Genomic DNA, 21333 nt, shown 5'->3' with positions numbered 1-21333 from the left:
TTAATTACTTTGCAAATATTTCTAAACACCTGTTTTCACTTTTTTATTATGGGGTATTGTGTGTAGATTGACGATAAAACCAAAAAGATCCATTTTAGAATGTAACGTAATAAAATGAGGAAAATGTGAAGGAGTCAGAATACTTTCTGAATGCATTGTATGCAAGGAGATATGGATCACATTCAGGCTGAGGAGATTAGTTTAACTTGGCATCATGTTCGGCAAGACATTGAGGGCCAGAGGGCCTGTCCCTGAAAGTTGGCTCAGCTGGCAATGATATTTTGTGGTAGTTAGTCGTGCAAAGGTAAGACAAGCAGGTGGTCTCATACATTAATTGTGAGGCTATTGTGAGATTGCTGCTTGCAGTAGCAGAGTTGTTTGTTCTGTTAGTTCAGAGTAGAGAACTTAAAGGCAGAACCTGGATATATTTCTACTCTAAGATGAAGGGGCAAGTGCTTATTTTGGGGTAGTGACTATAATTGACAACTCAAATAAATGATCTTTCATCATGACAATTGTGGCTGGAACACTTTCAAAATAATAGTCCCTTGTTCCTCTTGGATGGAGAAGCTGGGTTTCCATGAGAACAACTAAATCTGGTGTTGTTTTTAAAGACATTTAAACAATTTAGAGATTTTAATTTGCAACTTCAGTTTATTTGATAACCAAAATTGAAAGAAAATTGATGGTTCTTTGGGTAGAATGTATGATTTCAGTCTTCTACACGTTTCTTGTAAAATATTTTATGGTTCAATGGTGGATCTTGCCTTGGCATTGCATCCACAGAGAGGACTAAATTATGTGACTTCGCCTGTAATATTTCAGCAGCTATAGCTAGAATAAGGATTACTCAATATAATGCCTGGATCACAGCGAAGTGGAGCAAGATATTGAAATAAAGAACTGCGGATGCTGGTTTACAAAAGAAGACTGGGTAACTCAGTGGGTCAGGCAATAACACTGGATAACATGGATAGGTGGTATTTCTGGCCAGGGCCCTTCTTCAGACTGCTTTTATGGGTAAGGGGGGTGAAGCATTAATTTGTTCTATATCTCTCTACACCACTGTTTCCCTTTCCCCTGATTCTCAGTCTGAAGAAAGGGTCTCGACCCGAAACATCACCTATTCCTTTTCTCCAGAGATGCTGTCTGACCCACTGAGTTACTCCAGCTTTTTGTGTCTATCTTTGGTTTAAACCAGCATCTGCAGTTCCTTCCTACACAAGACAGTTGATGCTGTGCTGGCAGTTGGGAATAAAAGGGTCCAAAGAGGATAGACAGTCGGTGAGTGGAGTCCATGAGGAGGAATGTTGGAGACAGGAGATAGGGTCCGCGCTGGGTGGTGAGGACTCCTACCAGAGAAAAGGTGTGGACTCCTCATCAGAGAAAAGGTGAGGACTCCTTACCAGTCTGAAGAAGGCTCCCGACACAAGAGGTCACCTATCCATGTTCTCGAAAGATGCTGCCTGACCCGCTGAGTTACTCCTGCACTTTGTCCCTTTATTTGTAGCAGGATGTTGTGCAGGAAAGGTGCGCTGTGGCTTGTAAAGAATGTGAAGTACATTATGGGAGTACATAGTAACATTGTGTCTGGCCCAATGTGTGTCATAAAACCCCCAAAACTGTCTTACAGTCACATTAAAATATGTGTTGGCGCTTTGTATTAAAACTAAAGATTACTCTTTGTTACTTTTTTCATTATATTGATGGGTGTCTTCATGTTATAGAATTTAACCGTGTGCTTCTGGCCTTAGATGTTCTGACTTTCATGAAAACAGATGACTGAGAATTTTTTTTCACGGACATTAATAATAGAAACCTAGAAATGATGAGGAATTCTTATGCATTCGCCTAAGGTTTGGTTGTTCATTATTGTGGCTACCTCTTGTGGAGTCTTGCTGTCCTGTGTCCTCTAGCAAGAAACACTATTCACCAATGCCTTGGAGCAAATCTCCATGCTTTATATACACACACATGCCTCTGATCTCTCTGCAAGTAGAGAGAGTTAACATTAGGCGATACATTGTTGGCTTTAATTCAAAACTTGCTTTATTTTGCTGCAATCAAACCTACAGGACACTCAGAATAATAAATCTTCTGGAGTGCAATCAATCCAACTTGTGGTCATAAACAGACACAATTCTGTATTTTGTAGTTGAGTTAGTTTTAATGTAGTGCAATGTAGAATCTAACGGTGCACAGCAAAAACCCACAGATTACCTGTTTTGGCAGTGCTGGTCAACTGATCAATGCTGTGCAGGACACTGGGTGAACACCTTGAGCTACTTTAAACAGTTCATTTACCTGGGAAGATAGATGAGGCCTTGTAGTAATAATAATAATAAAACATCCAAAATATAGCTCAGACAATGCAGCGTTCCTTTGGTAATGCACTGAAATGCCAGAATAGTTTATGTACTCTTGCTTCAAGTGGAGCATGAATCTATGACTTTTTGACTCGGCCAAGTATATTATCACTGAGGCAAATCTGGAGCTGAAACTGGAAGACTTATTTTACTGCCCTTTCTATTGAATAGGATATAATTTTATTTTTCAGCTATCCTTCCATCTTAAGTAAACATGAGCTCAGATCTTCCACATAAACTTATACATTTGTGAGGTGTGTATCAGATCAAGGATGCAAGTTATCACTTTGTGGAATGGAATGATCCCTGAACAAAAATAGAAATGCATTATTTCAAGATGATTTAAAAAAAATTAATAACAGTTTATCTTTATGGTACAACCATTTCATGTGGTGCTTATTATTTGATTGCTATAAATATTACATTTTGCTGATGTGAACTAACCTTACAAAAGTATCATGTTTAAGAAGGAACTGCAGATGCTGGAAAAATCGAAGGTAGATAAAAATGCTGGAGAAACTCAGCACGTGAGGCAGCATCTATGGAGTGAAGGAATAGGTGATGTTTCGGGTCGAGAAGAAGGGTCTTGATCCAAAAAGTCACCTATTCCTTCGCTCCATAGATGCTGCCTCACCCGCTGAGTTTCTCCAGCAGTTTTATCTACTTTACAAAAGTATCATGATGTGTTTGGTAGCGGAGTGACAGCAGTCCTGTGTGACAAGGTATTAAAAATACATTATAGAGTTACACAGCACCAAAGCAGGCCCAGATAAATTATTGTAAAGTCCATGAACATCCCCAGTGGAAGAAAATAAACTGAAAGCTCTCATCTTCAGTGAACACATCAGTGAGGAATGTTTACTGATCATTCTCTTGTAAAGTTAAAACTGTTTTAAATTGAAAATTTAAGTTGTGAAATAAAATCAGATCAAGGAGGTGAAGACAGTTAGCACTTTGTTGAATGGTATAATTAGTGTTCAAAGAGGCTCTAAGCCTTTTAAAGCTACAATACTCAACCAACCCATTGCAGTATGTGTAAGAAGGAACTGCAGATACTAGTTTAAACCAAAGATAGACACAAAACGCTGGAGTAACTCAGTGGGACAGGCAGCATCTCTGGAGAGAAGGAATGGGTGACGTTTCCGGTCGAGACCCTTCTTCAGGTTGGTTGGGGATAACGGAAACAAGAGATACAGACGATGATGTGGAGAGATAAAGAACAATGAATAAAAGATATGCAGAAAAAGTAATGATGATAAAGGAAACAGGCCATTGTAAGCTGTTTGTAGGGTGAAAATGAGAAGCTAGTCCGACTTGGGTGGGAGAAGGATTGAGAGAGAGTGGGAATGCCAGGGCTACCTGAAGTGAGAGAAAACAATATTTATACCACTGTGCTGGTAAGCTGCCCAAGCGAAATATGAGATGCTTTTCCTCCAATTTGCATTTAGCCTCACTCTGATATTGGAGGTGACCAAGGAAAAAAAGCTTAAGGCGATTGTTAGAAACCGATCCTCCACTTAAAACATTACTAAACATCATCTTTGCACTTATAATTTCCAGAAGATTGCAGGGAAGTTCGGTACTGCTTCTGAAGTTATTTTCTTGTAGTTTGCTTTATAAGTTGGTAAATTTAAATAATTTGCTCACAAACAGAATTCTAATCCTTCTAGCACTCTGAAGGTGTGTTGCTGCATTTAGAAAAGATTCAACATGTAATAACATCCCTGGGGACACTGTGGCTTCCATTTCATCTTATGCATTCTGGGCAAATGTTTAATAGTGTTATGGCTTTGGAGTTGAGACATAACTACAGAATTGTACAGCAAATGTCAGTACAAACCATTTTCTTTGAATTATGTTAAAATATTCACAGCATTTATATAAAAGAATGCATTTATAAGCTTTACATGTCAAATTAATTATCTTTTTCTCCCCCTTGGGAACTCAGTGTATTTCCTGTGTCTCATCTGCTTTGGTTTATTCAAACTTATTTATGTTTCATTTACAATTAATTTACAGTTTATCTGTGGATGGCAAAGGAAGCAGAGATACAGCAACATATTAAAACTGTTTGATTGATACATTGAGATATATTTATTCATTTCTTTATGATATATTTTCACTCAATTATTGTAGCTACACATTTCATATCAAAATGATGATTATCTTAATAACATTGTCATCTAAATGTTTTCACCTGAAAGCTGTTTAGTTGTACAATAATAAAATAATGTGTTTTTAAAAAAATAAATGAGACTTGATCACTCAGTGTTATGGGACGTACTGTGAATTATTGACAAACAATTCAGCCTACATTAACTTTCCATGCATATGTGTTTTATGTCATCATGTGTTCAATTATGGTATTTTTGTAGTGTATAAGGGAACGCAAGTTCTTATAATTTTTTGCTGTTGTTTAGTAATTGTTTGGAAGTGTCAGCAGGCGCCTTTACATATTTTCTAGGTTTCTAGTACACGTAAGGTTGCAATAGGTAGTTGCAGTTATCTGAAGATTGATTCAATTATTTGAATTCTTCTCATATGTGCCAACTTTATGTCATAACACTTCACTGTAGACTTTATCATGTTCTCTGCACTGTTCCACACAGGATACATCTTCAAATTAGATGGGAAATAGAACTGCCTTCTCCAGATGCTCTCAAGTACACATCTACGGAAGAACAGGGAATTCTCCCGTTGCCTGGTCATCAATCTTATTTCAACTACCTCCATCAACAATGGTCTGTGTGGAATTCATATTCAGTTGGTGGGATCGTCCTTCTGGCACTAAATTGCCACCTTAAGGTAGAAGGGTGTGAAAATAATGTGCAAAAATGGAAATATGCTCTTTAAGCAGTTCCCGTGTAGAAAGTTGGGGGGGAAGGTTATCTGGTGCTTTAGTCTATCTAGAAGGCAAAGCCCAGCTTCTAAAATACTACCTAATCTGTAATTTTATCCACAAACCCAAGGATTGTTATTTAACTGGGAGTACCTTTTTACTCCATTGTCTTTAGGCTGTCTCCAGCATTCAATTGTAGAGGCGAATAAACTGGTATTTATTTTTTTAATCTAATTTGGTTTCAGCAAATTAGCATTCTTAAATGGGTATAATCAACAAACACAATTAAATGTTTACTATAGTAAAACACAAAGTGCTGGAGTAATTTGGGGGGGAGGGGGGTGTTGGGGGTGTGGTCAGGAAGTATCTGTGGAAGGACTAGATTGGGAACCTTCGGTTGGGACCCTTCTTCAGACTGATCTGAAGAAGAGTCCAGACCTGAAACGTCGCCTTTCCATTCCTTCCATCGATGCTGCCTGACCAGTTGAGTTAATCCAGAGCTCTGTTTTACTCACGATTCTAGCATCTGCAGTTCCTTGTGTCTCCAAAATAGTTACTATTGTGTTTTTAGTTTGTTGTAAAATGTATGTTTTAGTTTATCTTTAGTTTTGTATTATGTGCGGGGTGGTGATAAGGGGGGGGGGGGGGGGAATTTTTTTAATCTATTTCCTCGATGGAGATGCAACTTTTTCCATGTTATATCTCCATCTGCACTGCGGCCTAACATCATGGAGCTGGCGGCCTCTTGCAGGGGCCTTGGATGCTCCAACCGCGGGAGCCTGCAGACTGAATATCGTGGAGCTGGTGATTCCTTTGCCAGGGATCGACCTTGGAGCTCCAACCGTGGGAGCCTGCGAACTTTAACAACATAGAGCTCGCGGTCCCTGGTTAGCGACCGACTTCGGGAGCACCAACCACAGGAGCATGAATCTCCCTGATCCTGGGAGCTTTGATCACCCCGATGTGGGAGCTTCGATCACCCCCACTTCAACCGCCCCCACTTCGACTCCCCCGACTGTGGGAGAAAACGAGGAAAGAAGAAAATACGTTATTGCCTTCCATCAAGTGGGGCATTTGGAGGAGTCGCTGTGGTGGATGTTTATGTTAAAATGTTATGTAGTTGTGTCTTTTTGCTTTTTTGATATGACTGTATGGCAAATCAAATTCCTCGTATGTTGCAAAACATACTTGACTAATAAATTACGATTATGATTATGATTATTGGGATTGTCTTGCAATAGATGCCTTGTGTAAACATTGTTCCAGCGTTTTGTTATTTTAAAATTGCTCAGTGCCAAATCTCCTAGCTAGTTCCCCTTCCTTGTATAAGATTGTATTGGAGACAAAGTAAAATGTTAAGTTTAAACTAATGGTGGAATATATTTCCATATTTGCAAACTGTTATTTTGATATTTTTAAAATCATGACTACTTAATGACCAGTTTAAAACCATCTCTGTTTAAACTCTTATATCTGTTGCAAACTTGCTTACATCCATTGAGAAAAGGCAACTTGATCAATTGTCCCATTGTTGACTGAATTGGACAATGAACCAGAGATTTTCATTGGTCACCATTGTTTTGTCCCCATGTTATTATTGCAACTCCACCTGCAATAGATATCAATAATCTACACCTCAAAAGATGTGGTGCATCAATTTGATGTGCAAATCAGATGATGTCGTGAGAGTTGGGATTGCAGGTGTCAGTGGGGTCATAGCTTGGAAATCGCAAAGCTTCTCGCTTTTTAAAGGTGGCTAATTTTAACCACGTCGTTAATAATAATTTAGCGTCCATTAGAAAATCTCTTTCGTCCAGTAACGAAGGTGCGGTGGCAAATATTATGCAGCCGGGAGGCGCAAATTACTTTTCTAACAGCTCCCAAGTGATTACCTTCCCCCGGTAACAATGCGACACGAATTATAAAGACGTTTCTGATTATTTCAAAGCAATTATGTAAACGACGGATGTCACGGGTAGAAAAAAACAGGCAAACCATAAAAAACAAAACAAAACTCCATCATTGGTGTCTTTAAAGCCCGTTCACGGTGATCCGCTCCTTGTTTTGCGAGCGCCTTCGCTAATAGCTCCGCAATGAGCATAAACTGCCGTGGTGTCTAATCCACGGAGTAACACACAGATGATTGTGAATGAGTGGCGAGCAGTAACTAGCACTTGTTTTTATCCGGTGTAAATAGACATGTATTACACTCTCGCATAAAGCAGCGTGGTTAAAGCACCCGCTGCTTTGAGCAGCAGCTGAGCGGACCGCAATGCCTTGTGCATATGTGTTGCCTGGTGCTGGCGAAGTGGGCAGGACAGTTTGATTTGCCGAGATTGTCCAGAAATTACTCTCAACGCGAGAGAGTGCAGTTCAAATTGTGGAGCGCTGTGCTCGGATAGAGGACACAAAACGGAATGATATTGCTTCGGGTTCTATGTAGCGGCCTGGGAATGCTAAACTTTCTAATTTCATCCGCTCTCTTGTGTTTGCAAATCGCCTGTCAAGGTAAGAAAACAAAACAAAAGATGCTGGATTTACGCTTGAAGGAGGAAAGGTTTCTTCCAACTTTGCGTTAGACAATTACACGGGAGCCCGAAACGCGCACTCCTTAACAGTGTTGTCTAATTATAGAAGAAATCTCTCTTTTTAATGTCATCATTTGAGGTTAATGGTATATTTTCCTACCGGGATTTTGTTTTCGCTTTTTTGCTTTTCTTACGGATCATTTATCCATCGGAGGTAACGCAGCTATTTTCAGAGTTTGGGCCAATCCCAAAATCGGGTTTCTTTTTAATCACAATTTCAATTCGCAACTTCGGGGAGAAGTTGAACGGTGTGCCCCGGCTTTGTGAAAAGGTTAATTCCTGCAACTCCTCGTTGTTGTAACACGTTAAAGGAGCTGATTTAAGACTTATTTTCCGCTGGCCCTTTGTTGCATCTATCAGAGGTTATAAACTTGTCCTAACATCCGTTTTATCTGAACAGTCAGTAAATCTGTCGCCGTGTTATTGCTAACATATTGTAACAGAATTACCATTGATCATTATAAGCTAACGGCACCATTTAACGGTATTCCATTGCACCTGCTAATGTTACTTGAATTTATTTTGTTAATAAACTTTTTTTTAATATCTGAATTTGAATGAGCAATGGGAATCGTGTGGCTCGTAAACGGTACCCAGGGTCACTCGGCTGAAACCGTGCTGATGCGCTGTACAATGTATTATGAAGGTTGAACAAATGGTTGATTTATCTATTATTTGTCTGTACTAGGGCTTGGTTTCTGTCGTAGTTTTTCACATAATTTAAGAAAGGTGTAGGTGTTTTAGTGGTGGGTGGGAACGCGCTGGGCTGCAGAAAAGATCGGTGTAGCCAGCTGAGAATAAATAGTCTGGTGACAAGTTTAGGCAGGGATTCTGGTTTTGAATTAAGTATTTTTGTCTTTCTATTAAGGCCTTTTTATTAGAAATTACCATGTTGTCCATTTGCGACTTGTGATGTTAAGCGCGTTAATGTTTTAATTTCTGGAGCCCCGGTTCAGTGTTTTTCAGAGTGCAGGTAGACACTGTTGAAGGTGGGGAGACGGCGTTCCGGTGTCATTCCAAGAGTGGGAGGGGAAGGAGAAATAACGTGATACCTGGGCGAACCTAACATGGGAAAGACTCGGGGCGTGGGGGGGGAGCGAGCGACGTACACCCGGGTGGGAATATAACGGGGAGGGGTCTACCGGGGTACAGGGCTACAGGGTAGAAGAGAGGGCAAGTGTCGGGAGGGGACGGATATTTGGGGCGAGTTCTGGGCAGGGGCGTATGCCGGGGCGGGTGGTGGGAGGCAGGGGCGCGTTAGGGAGGGGATATGGGTGTTGGGAGGGGGCGGGCTAGAGGAGGGGGTTATAGTGTAAGGTGCTGGGGTAGGGGACAGGGATGAAGGGGCGGGTTTAGGGAGGTGGATATAGGATGGGGCGCAGGGTAGACGAGCGGTAGGTGCCTGGGTCGCATGGGGGTTAGGGCGGGTGGAGGCGGCTGAGGCAGGTACCTGGGTCGGGTGTATAGTGAGCGGCGGTCAGGTAGAGGGCGTGTACCTGTGGCGGGAGTAGGGTGGGGTGGGGTGGGGACATGTACCCGGGAGAATAGGGAATGCGGGTGTGAGAGACGTATATCCGGCCCGTGCTTTAGGGACGGGGAGGGGGCAATAAATGTCCTCGGGACAATAGTGCATACACAAGTGATGGGCAGAACGGCCGCGTCCTGTGGTGGCTTGTTCCTGGGTCCATGAAGCTTACGGTGTTGCAGAAATAAGTTCAATCGATTAATTGCAGAAGCTGAGTGTCGGTTCTGTATTGCGTGGCCGCAAGTGAAAGCTTGGCTTGAATATTCGCCTGAAGTCGCAGGGGATTTCAGCGTAGAAATCTCCTTCGTCTCAATATTTCCATGGGGGTCGGAGTTATCTTTTTAACAACGCGGGGACGGAGTTTAGGTTGGTACTGAACGTTTGCACAGTCCCCCGGAGATGAAGGCAGATCTTCCGGATAGCTGGTCCACAGTCCGATGGATTCCTTTCCTAGTCCTCAATCTGGCAATATCACACACCCCTCCCCTCTCTTAATAACATTAAGTAAACTATAGTCTCATCAGTCTTCACATTAAACTACAGCACACGGGAGGTCCGTGTCATGTCCATTGATACTACGTGTCATTTGTCCTTGTTTTCGTCTATTTTGTGCATTAAAAAAAAACAGTCCCATACCCGTGTGGGATTCTGCAAGAAAGCACTATATCGAAGGTTAATTTGGATTGCTAAAACCGTGAGACCTTGGATTCCTAACACATACATACACACCGAAGGCATGCTATATTGTATGGTCGCACCGTGCAATGTACTTTGCGTTCTTACAGACACAAAGTATTAAAAATGCCAGTAAGAAATATAGTTGAAGTAGCGTAGCTTGTGTAGCAAATGTAGAAATAAGAACGTGCATATTATCTACCGAAAGTGAAGAAAAAAACATTTGCTGATTGTGTTGCTCAATTGTATGACATGAAATTAATCATTTTGTTCGTGGGTTCATTTTTGACAACTTCATGTATTAGCCATGGTTTGCAACTCGTAATTCTTTGGAAATATTAATATTTTCCAATTTTTATATGAAGCATTTATTTTTGCATGTTTCAATGGAAAAGTAGACACTTTGCTGCAGAATAGTACCTTGTAATTCAAAGTGTAAATGTGCAGTTCATAGGATTGTGGCATTTAAGTTATTTCACGAATGATGATAAATGTTCTATTAGGATTAAAAATGGACTAAACTGTTAAACAGGTGAGTGTCTGAGTGCCATGGAGGAACTTTAAATCGGTCACTGCATTCATTTAATTTTAAATTCTGCAAAGTTGGTCCGTTTATTAAAAAAATAAATAAAAAAAAATAAACGTCCATTCATTAGCAAAGTACCCTTTACATGTTTTCTAGTAATACGTCTTGCATTAGTTTTCTTGTGTTCCTGTCTGACATAGCAGTAAACATTTAAAACGTTTGCGGATCAGTTTGCTATATTTCTATATCATTGTACTCTTTTTGGAAATAAAATCAATTATATTAGCATTAACTTTAAATTGAAATTTAGTTGCTCAATTTAATATGATATCACACATACTCAGAATACAAAGCTAAGGTAATTTGAGTTTTTGATCTAGGTAACAATTTGAACGTACAAACTGGATCTGTTACTGATGGTCAGAATATACAGACTTTGCTAATATTAGTCATCCCAGTTCCTACACAAGTCTTAGTCAATTCCTAGCACCTCTCATCTTTCAGTATATTCAAAGTCCCGCCATACCTACCATTTACACCTGAGTTTGTCAGAGGTTTTATCAAGTATTTTTAGTGGTTTCACTGTATTGTTACTTGGACTTTATCAAAAATATTCCAGGGAGGATGTGTTTACATTTTGTACCTGCTTTCTGCTCGCAACTTTAAAAAAAAAAAAAAAATTCTGAAACCATAAGAAAATAAAGAATTTTTAAAACTGACTATGACTTCCATACTTGAGCACTCCATGCATATATTGCCTAGGAGTAAAGTCATAAAATTACATGATTTTTTTCCGAGGATATATGTCTTCAACCATTCCACCACCATTATTTGCCAAACGGAAAGCTAACTTGTAAAATATCACTCCTACATCCTTCATCCAATTTAAAGTTTTGATTTTATCATATAAAGTGATAGATGCCATGAACAGGTCTTTAATGAACCTGTATTGTATTTTCTCCTGTAAGGTTTAATTGAACTTCTTTTGCTGGCCAGAGTTCCTTTAAGGTGGTTGCTACTTTTATTTTCATATTATTTAGTCATGTATTATTTACAGTAAAATTGCACTCAAACATTGTACAGAGTGTTTTCATTTGAATGGTCACTTCTCTCAGCTTTTCTGATTCTCTTGGGAAGGTAGCCTTTGGTCCCTGTTAAACATTGCTCATGATATTTAAATCCACACCATTTAAATGGATATAATCTGCACAGCAAGGTTGCTTGATTGCCAAGCTATAATTTTTGCTTTGCTTTTTTCCCTTAAAGTGGAAACAAACTCTTTAGAAGAGTCAGGTACACATATTTCTATTTGCTAATGTTTGACAATAATGTAATTTAAATTGTGTTTTGAATAACTGCCACCTTCATTCACATTTGAAACTGATTCCAGAAAAAATAAAAATTCCTTTCATGCAATTTGGTTCTAGTCTTCAATTTTTCTACTATGGACACAGCCATTATTTTAACAATAGTTATTTTAAATCCTGTGCAGTTATTTTTGTATTTCTCTCTGATGGACTCAAACTCTATGAAGCAAAGTGTCATGAGTTCCTTTATACCAATTATGTCTGTTTACATGTTTCAGTCCCAATTGTGTTGGTTCATCTACTTTATGATTGGTGTGTGCACAATGTATTTTTGTTTGGGGAAAGTCAGAGGCCATGTTTGAGCCTTCAAAAGCTGGAGAAAAATGCCACCAGTATTTCTGTTTAATGATAAATTGCAGCATGTTTCCAGAATGATTCCCAACTGTGAGTCAACTTTGCGTAAAACAAAGTGGTTTAATGCCTTGGAGATTGTTGTACACTCCAATTTTGCCAGGCCAGGAGACTATAAAACGAACGTTGATAAATATTTGGTTAGCCACAAAGTAACGTGGCATGATGCATTTGGGGTGAGTAGCAAGTAGAATACATACAATCCTAGCACCTTGGTGCATAAATCCAAGGCTTCAAAATGTTGGCTCCACAGGTTCTAGGTGGTGAAACAGGCTTATAGTATTCTAGCCATCATTAAGTAGGGCATAATATAAATGCAAAGAGGTTATGATATAACATTATCTAACATTATTCAGATCATAGCTTTCTATTCTCACCATTGCAATTCCATCTTCCTGTAGTATTTGCATTTCTGGTCAGCACACTGCAGGGGGATGGGTTTGGAATGGTGAGAATGCAGAGGACGTTTGCTGAAATGGAGTGTCTCAGTTATGAGAAGTGATTGAATAGACTTTTTGTTGCTTGGAAAAAAGAGGTTTAGGATTATAAGATTGCATGAGGATCACTTGTTCGTCCAGTATGTGGCATTTTGAATGGTAGAGGGAAGTTTACTCACGATATTCAAGAAATCTAGATGAGCACTTGAATTGCCCTGGTACAGAAGGTTACGGACCAAGTATTGGTAAATGGGGTTAGTATAGATGGTTGTAACTTGGTTGGCATAGTTGTGGTAGACCAAAAGGCAAGCTTCCGAGTAGTGTGATTTAGAACCATCGAAGCATTGTCAGAGATAATGGCTTGCTGAATTTGGAGTTGCCTGCATTTGCTGTCCATGTAGCAGCCATCTCTAGTTCTGAGAGATTGTCAGCATTTCCATTTGGAAAACACTGACATACTACCTTGGGAGGGAGGGGGGGGGGGGGTAGCACATTGCTGAAGCTATCGTCTTCTACGTGCTATGAATTGAAGTAACTCCTACTATTAGAACAATTGTGTGCTAGATTTTTCTATTGGCCAATCCAACTGTGAAAGGCTGGGCAATACCTCCCATATGTTTAATACTCTGTCAACATCCATTTTGTGGGATGACTTCTAATATAATTTAGGTGCTGCTTCAGCAACTCACAGCTGATGTTTTCTTGATCTTTGCTTGGCAAAGTCAGGTTCAGCTTGCATATATTCAGTTTATTGCCTGCCTTGTGATTTGAGACCTGCTCAGTGATTTTGTCTTTCATCTGGCCCGTATTGATGATCTGGGTTACCATCTGGGCTGGAGAAAACGAAAGCACTGGGAAGGATGAGATGTTATTGCACCTGCCAGATGTGAAGGGGTCTCGAGGTTATTCTTGTACTGAGTCTCTTGATGCCTCCTGATGGCTATGAAAGGATGAAAGAATGATTTGTGTTAACAGATTTTTGCTGTCACTTACTACTCTCCTCATCGTACCTCAGATTTTGGCAGCACTTTCTAAACGTGCAGTCATTTAATTCCATAAATATATTGAGTTGGTCATGAATGAACTAAAGGGCAGGACATTCACCTTCTCCATCTGCTCTGTGTTCAGAGAGGTTGTCGACCATGAACTTGTCCTTCCTCTAGATTAATTGTCCGATGTCATCTGAATTTCTGTGTAAGCCAAAGAGCATTCATAAAAGTGAAATGACTACACAACTGTTGGTGTATCTATATTGAAAGGCAGTTGAAAGTCAGCTATGAAATAAAGTATCTCTTCAAAAGTTTGGATAATAGGAAATGAATTGTAAAAAGTAAACATGTATGAGGAGATATTATCACAATCGCAATAATACTTTATTAGCCTAGTATGTTTTGCAACATAAGAGGAATTTCATTTGCCAAGTCAGTCATACAAATAAAAAGCAACGGAACACACACAATGCATTTTAACATAAACATCCACCACAGTGACTCCTCCATATTCCTCGCTGTGATGGAAGGCGAAAAAAAAAGTTAAATCTCTTCCCTTCATTGTTCTCCCGCGGTCGAGAGCCTCAAGCCCTCCATTGACAGCACAATCTTTACTCCCGTAGCCGGTGGCATTTGGGCCCTCCACAACGGGGCGATCAGCACCTGCATCGGGGGGGGATGTCACCTCTCCCGCGCCGGTGATCGGACCCCGGATCAGGGCTGGTTGAACCTCTGCGTCGTTGGAGCTCCCGACTCAGCCTCTCCTGAGACTGCGAGCTCTTGATGGTAAAGTCCGCAGGCCACGGTTGGAGCAATCCCAGGCAAGGGATCGACTAAGATGTCCCCATCCGCATCCCCCCCCCCCCCATAAAACAAACCGGAGAATATTTACACAAACTTTTGCACCAAACTAAAAATAAAAATAAAAGGACGAAAACACAAACAGACCGTTGGCGGAGTCGCCAATCGTACAGTGCCCCTGGTGGTCAAGTGTGCAAATTGGAGACAATACTGTGTGGATTGGTTTGCTCTATGAAGAGGCTGAAGCTCGATGCAGGGAAAGGTTGTTATTTTTTGAGAGTTTGCAAGCTCTCCGTGTATTTTGGTACCTTGTATCTTGATTAGGGAATTTTGTTTTTGTAGCAGAGGAGGTTTTGGTGTTTTGGAGTGTCGGTGGTTGCTTGTCTCAAGAACCGTTTTATTTTTGCCACTTTCCAGCTTTATTTCCACATTGATCTGAAAACATTTTGATGCTCTTTTGCTATTTCCTTTTCTCCTTTGCATCTTGCCCCTTGCTTCTACGTTTGACACTGGGTTGGTTCCTTTTTATCCTCTCCTCAATTTTTCCAGCTGTTCTTTCGTTACTAGGGTTAGCAATTTTATTACGACTAACAACCAACACGTGACTCTTATATTTGGTGCAATTTCTGCTCATGGAGATGCTGAAAAGCAACATCGGGGAGAGTGATTTCAAATCTATATTCAAGTTCATCAAAATAAATGGGTAGAAGAAAAGTTATTGTCTGGTTTTTAAATGTTTAAGTGCAAGTTACATTGCAGTAACGGAGAACATGCAGAACATAATATTACGCCCCCTAATCAATTGATGTAATCAGTAACTTGAGCAACACACTAACCACAGACTAAAATGTTAGCTGGCTATTGAGTCCAGGGTGCAGAGGAGGAAGTAGATTAAGTAACTGGCTGAAATGTCCAAGATGCAATTTGATAAAGGGCAACATATTTAATAGCTGAACATAAACCTTGTCGATTGACTGCCATGGTACCAGTTGATCAATATTAATTTTCATCTTCAAGTCCAAGTTGATGTAGCTGGGAAGGTGTAGCTACTTGTGCCCCAAATACAGACGCCATTAAATGAAAATCAATGGTGTGAGTGGACAATAGCGAAATAAGCTAATGTTTGAATTTTTAATGTAAAGTATTTGACTAATGACCATTAATTTTTGAGATTAAAAGAAATGGGTAAATTTATTTTTACAGGAATTATTTAATTTGGGTGCCCTAAATGAATTAAATTGATCATTTAGTAAGCGTCAATTCTCCCTCCCAATAGAGGAAGGCATATTTTCAAAATTCAAACCAAATCAAACGTAAGTGAATCCCGAGAGTTTTCTTTGAAAACAGAATAGTGAGAATGTGGAAGGTTATTCACAATGGGACCGGGACTGCAGAATGAATTAAGGCATTCAAATGCGTCATAATACTAATTCAGAAAGCAAAGGTTTCTGAAGCTGTTTTTGTAAACTGGTGATACTGACTTGGGTTCAATAGATGAATGACTTAAACTTACTTGGGATTCAAATAGATGTACCTCATGTATGATTTTTTTTTTTTAATTGCCACTTCATACTGCTAAGAGATTAGAAGTGGCAATGCTTTAGTATCCAGTTGTCTTCTTTCAAATTATTGCATACACAGTGTGATTTTTAAATTCTGCATTTGGAAGATAAATACCCACTTTGCTTGAGTAGAATTTATAGTAAGTTTCAATGTTTGATATTAACATGAGGATCAAAACTGCGTTTGCCGCAGGGTCAGACCAATCTGGAGCTGAAATTCCACAACTCTATCTGTGGTCCTAACTAGCCAGATTTCTGTCTGCTAAGCAGGCTAGATAGATTTTGGGATCTGTGTCGAGACTGATACAACATGATTTGAGTAGTTGTATGATATACTAAAAGAGTAAGCAAGTATGTGGTATTAAGACCAAACCTAAATTGCCATTCAGCAGTGGAATACAAATACCGGAGTGATGAAAGGATAAAACTCGATGATACATCAGTCAAAAGAAAAAAAAATGTATAATGCAACAAACTGCTTTAAATTTCATTTCACGTACCCAGATGTAAAGTGTTGAAATTTTATTATTTGGGGAAAAGACTTAAATACATGAATGAGTTTCCCCCATTCCTTCATTATAAGCATGTGGTGGCTAATTGGATACCTTATGCCAGTGTATTCTCAAAGAATGATCAGCTGTTACAATACACATGGTTTAGTCATTGCACAGGACCCAAAAACTAACATAATGTTGGTATTAATACTCTGCAGCTTTGTTTATGGGAAATGCTATAAAATATGATTTCTATCGAGTTGAACAGGATTGCATCTAATTCAGTACTTACACTGTATCAAATTGTACCTTGCATGGTATGAATTAAAGGCCACATTTGCATTATATGGCACTCTAGTGATTTTGCTCAGGCTGTCTACGGCCAACTTGATCTGAATAATTTTAAATGGAAGCAATTTAAAGCTGTTTGTCCACGTTTGTATTTTCATTTGGCAACAGGACTAGATGGAATTATTTGCATAATTTACATAGCAGGTAGACACAAAAGAACTCCAGCAAAAAAAGTGCTGGAGCAACTCAGTAGGACAGGAAGCATCTCCGAAGAACACGGGTGACATTTTGGATTGTGAACTTTCTTTAGGCTGATTATAGTTGATGGGAAAAAGCTGGAAGAGAGATGGGACAAAGACAAAGCCTGGCAAGTGATGAGTGGATACAGATGAGATAGGGTTTTGAAAGGCAGATGGTTGGGCAAAGGCCAGAGATGAAAAGATAAAAACAATTGTGTAATAAGGAGCCAAGGAGCCATGAAACGTGAAGCCAGTGGAAGAAATATAGTTGGACGGAGACTGGGGAAAGGGAGGAATAGGTGTGCATCCCGTGTGCGGATGTGGCGTAGAAGGACGAGAAGCCGAAGCAAAGAAGTGGAAGCCAAATAACCGAATGGAAACTAAGCCGAAACGCCAAATAACCGAAAGCGTACAAAGCCAAAACGCCGACTAACCAAAAGGTCTATCTCCCCCCCCCGACAACAAGAAGCACGTTTTATTTATTACCGTCTGGTTGCCTGCGTAACGCACACAAGCTCGCATGCACAAAACACCTATAATCTGTAAACTGTTTTAACTGAAGATGGACACAAAGCTGGAGTAACTCAGCGGAACAGGCAGCATCTCTGGATAGAAGGAATGGGTGAAGTTTTGGATCGAGACCTTTCTTCGGAACTGAAGACTGAGTCTGAAGGGTCTCGACCCGAAACGCCACCCATTCCTTCTCTCCAGAGATGCAGCCTGTTCCGCTGAGTTACTCCAGCTTTTTGTGTCCATCTTCGGTTAAAACAGTTTACAGATTATCTGGTGTTGTGAGCGTTAAGTAGTAGAGGGTAATAAATAAAACGTGTTTCTTGTTGTCAAGGGGGGAGGGGGGTGTGTGGGAGGAGATAGAATTGTACGTTGTCATGCACACTTGTCACCGGCCCGCCAGGGAATTTGTGTCTCGCCCACCCCCCCCCATGTTTTAAAAGCGATTTACTATGGCTGCCAATGCCCCGAGCCGTCTGTCCCCGCCTGGGGGTGAATCGCCCGGTGTGGGTGTCAGGGTAAATCACCCCGTGTGTTGGTCGGGGTCGGGGGGGGGGTGGGGGAGGGAGGGAATCACCCTGGTGTGGGGGTTGGGGTCCGATGGCGGTGCATCGCGCTCAGTGACTCTGGTTGGGTGGAGGGACCAGCCTGTCCCACACCTCTGCCCCACCCAGTGCTGCCAACACACAGCATGTCACAGTGCGGCCGCACGGGGGAGATGCAGCTGAGGGTGGTCGGCTGTGGGAGAGTGGGGGCTGTCCCGAGGGATGCGCTCCTTTCAACCGCTAAACTTATGGATTGTGTGGGGAAAATGACCCCCACCCTCCCGTCTCCACCAGCCAGTGATGTGATGAACGCAGGGGTCTGGACCAATCGCTGACAAGTCCCGCCCCCCCCCCCCCCCCCCCCGGCGATGTCATGTCCGTTATTTGACTTTTCGGTTGAGCGGCCATTCGGTGAGTTGGCTTGTAGGCGATGCAGCATTTCGGTCAGTTGGCTTTTGGGTGTCCTGCCCTTTCGGTTAGTTTGCATTTAGGCGTCCAACCCTTTCGGTTAGTTTGCGTTTTGGCTTTGTACGCTTTTGGTTATTTGGCATTTCGGCTTAGTTTCCATTCGGTTATTTGGCTTCCACTTCTTCGCTTCGGCTTCTCTTCCTTCGAAGCCACTTCTGGGTACCATGCATCCAGATGGGGCTTGGGGAAGAGAGTCAGGGAAAGAGGTGTGATGATGTGTTTGTAGATTAGTTTATTAAAATTGGAGAATTCAATGTTCCTATGGCTGGGTTCTATGCTACCCAAGCAGAATATGTGATGCTGTCCTACAGTTTGTGTGTGGCCTCACTCTGGCAATGGAGGAGGACGAGGGCAGAAGGATATGGGAAGGAGTTAAAATGGTTTGTAATGCAGACCATGGCAGACCAAGCTCTAGACGTTGGCGAAGTTATTGCCTGGCCTTCTCTTGGTCTCAGTGATGTGAAGGGGGCCACACTATGGAATGCAGTAGATGGGGTTAGAGAAGGGCACATGCACCTCTGTCTCTTGTGGAAGTGCTGCTGGGATGGATTGGAAGGAGGAGGTACAGGGACAGGTGTTAGATCTCCTGCAGTTGCTGGGAAAGTTATCCCTTCCAACTGAAACCATTCCCTCCCCAGGTACTTACCCCTGCAACCTTCTAAGGTTGTTCTCCAGAGGTGCTACCTGACCTGCTTAGTTACTCCAGGACTTTGTGTCTTTACATAGCAGGTACCTGTCTGGTCCAAAAGTAAATTAACACCTATACTACTGAGTATAAATCAATGAATTATGAACTTGTTTCATTCAGCTTAAGGCATAGCTTTCATTTTGGAAGCTCGAACTGTTCCATACTACAAGTACTTGTGGCATTGAGGTAATTTGCTGAAGTGTGGCACAGCCTGAACATTATTGAAAGATATTGGACTTCTGCACCAGTAATCCACCATAGTTGGTAATTTTAAAATTTGGTTATTTAGGTTCCTTTTTGTTAGCACATTGAAGTTCTTTAGCATGTTATGATAAAAGCAATAAGGAGAAAGGGAAAGAAAATAAGGTAAATAAGGATGGGCTGTCATGTTTCTATTGTGCTATGACATTTTTGCCTTTTAAAAAGTCAATGTTTTAATGTTTTCTTTGTATTCACTGACACATTTTGTATAAGTACTAAATGAGTCTGCTAGCAGACTTCAACTAGATACTAAAGCAAGAGGAATGAAGGCACAGCAATCTAGAGTAGTACATGTTTAAGTGCAGTTGAAATTATGAACCAAGATCCAATCATTCACTGAAATAGGCAACTTGTGCATGTTCCCCTGTTATTCAGTTTAGATTTTATATCGAAAGATTAACTTGCATTATATTTTAACATTACTAGGTTAAGATGTTTCAATTATATGTAAATTAAGTTTGTCTCATGTTGTCTGGCTGCAAAATTTCATTTTGTTACTCTTATTAATATTCTTGTTTATGAAGGTAATTGCAATCAGTTTTCCTCTACCAAAAGACATCAGTGAACTGGTTATTTTAATTAGGTTTACGGCAAAATGTTTCAAATTTTCCAAGTCAAATTCTCATATTACATTGAATGCAAAAAAAACTGCAGATCGCAATCGCAAAATAAATTTCTGGTAATATTCAGCAATCTGGTATCATTTGTAGACAATGTAATGCCTGACATTTTTTTAGGATCAATGATCTTTATCAAAACTGAACTGTCATTGATCTGAGACATTAACTGTTACTCTCTCAGATGCTGCCTGACCTGTGGAGTATTTCACAGTACTTCCTGGTCTTCAAAATGTTTTCTTATTCTTCAAATTACTAGTCTAGTAACATAACAGAAAATACTGCAATCACAACGGGTGAAAGCTAAGGCATTAATTAAAAAATACACAACTAATAAACCACTCCATGGTAGTGCAAGAGGTGTTCTATTATAGCGGCACCTGCTGGTGCCTTGGGGTAGTTTAACCCTCTGATTGGCTACCTCAGTCACGTGGGCGCAGGGAAGGGTTTTTCGTGCGCTTTTGGGCAAGCCCATTCATTCTGATCACCACCCTTGTAGTAGCGACATTGTTATTTAGCCGTCTATAGACTCTCGTTTTTGTTTAACTTTCACCATAAAGTTAGTTGATAATCAATTTACCGTCTTGACTCCGCTAAACTGGTGACCCCGATGTGCCCAATCGATATTGGACGCCGACATGAAAGCGGCCACAGTTCCCAGCGCCATTCCCAATGCTCATCAGAGTGCCGCCAGCCTCAAGCTGCTGGTGTTCTGACCCGAACCGCCTCATACAATACAATATACAATATTTATTCCATGTCATTTGAACCTCAAGTGTGGTTCGCGCACGTGGAGGCACAATTCCACCTTTGCAATGTTGTGGTGGATGACACTAAGTATTTCCACATGGTAGGGGCGCTTAAGAAGGAGACGGCTTCATGATTGCTGCCTTTCCTGCAAAACCCGCCCTTAGACTGCCAAGTATGACGGCCTCAAGGCCGCCTGGGTTAGTGCCACCCGCCTCCTGCACATGGACGAGTTAGGTGATCGCAAGCTGTCCTTTCTCATGGCCGAGATGTTTGCTCTCATGGATGGCCACCGTCCGTGCTTGCTTTTCAAACAGGCCTTTTTGGAACGGATGGCGGACAACGTCCGCCTAATGCTCGCTGGCGCTGATTTCGCCGACCCTCTGCAGCTCGCCGAACAGGCCAACGAACTTTGGCTGGCGAAGCACCAAGATGGCGGCGCCATTA

The 21333-nt window shown here is 41.0% G+C and overlaps 1 protein-coding gene across 2 annotated transcripts in view; it reads left to right on the top strand.

Annotated features, from left to right (window-relative positions):
• Positions 1 to 7361: 7361 nt before the first annotated feature.
• unc5a (unc-5 netrin receptor A) overlaps positions 7362 to 21333 on the top strand; it is a 423148-nt gene continuing 409176 nt past the window's right edge. For both annotated transcript variants that reach the window (XM_033029473.1, XM_033029472.1), the window contains exon 1: positions 7362 to 7713. In XM_033029473.1, coding sequence (XP_032885364.1) covers positions 7623 to 7713 — 91 coding nt within the window. In that variant the 5' untranslated portion in view covers positions 7362 to 7622. The remainder of the gene's footprint in view (positions 7714 to 21333) is intronic.

Source organism: Amblyraja radiata, chromosome 11 (genome assembly GCF_010909765.2).
Source record: "Amblyraja radiata isolate CabotCenter1 chromosome 11, sAmbRad1.1.pri, whole genome shotgun sequence".
Lineage (NCBI taxonomy): Eukaryota > Metazoa > Chordata > Chondrichthyes > Rajiformes > Rajidae > Amblyraja > Amblyraja radiata.
This window is presented reverse-complemented; position numbering and strand designations above follow the sequence as displayed.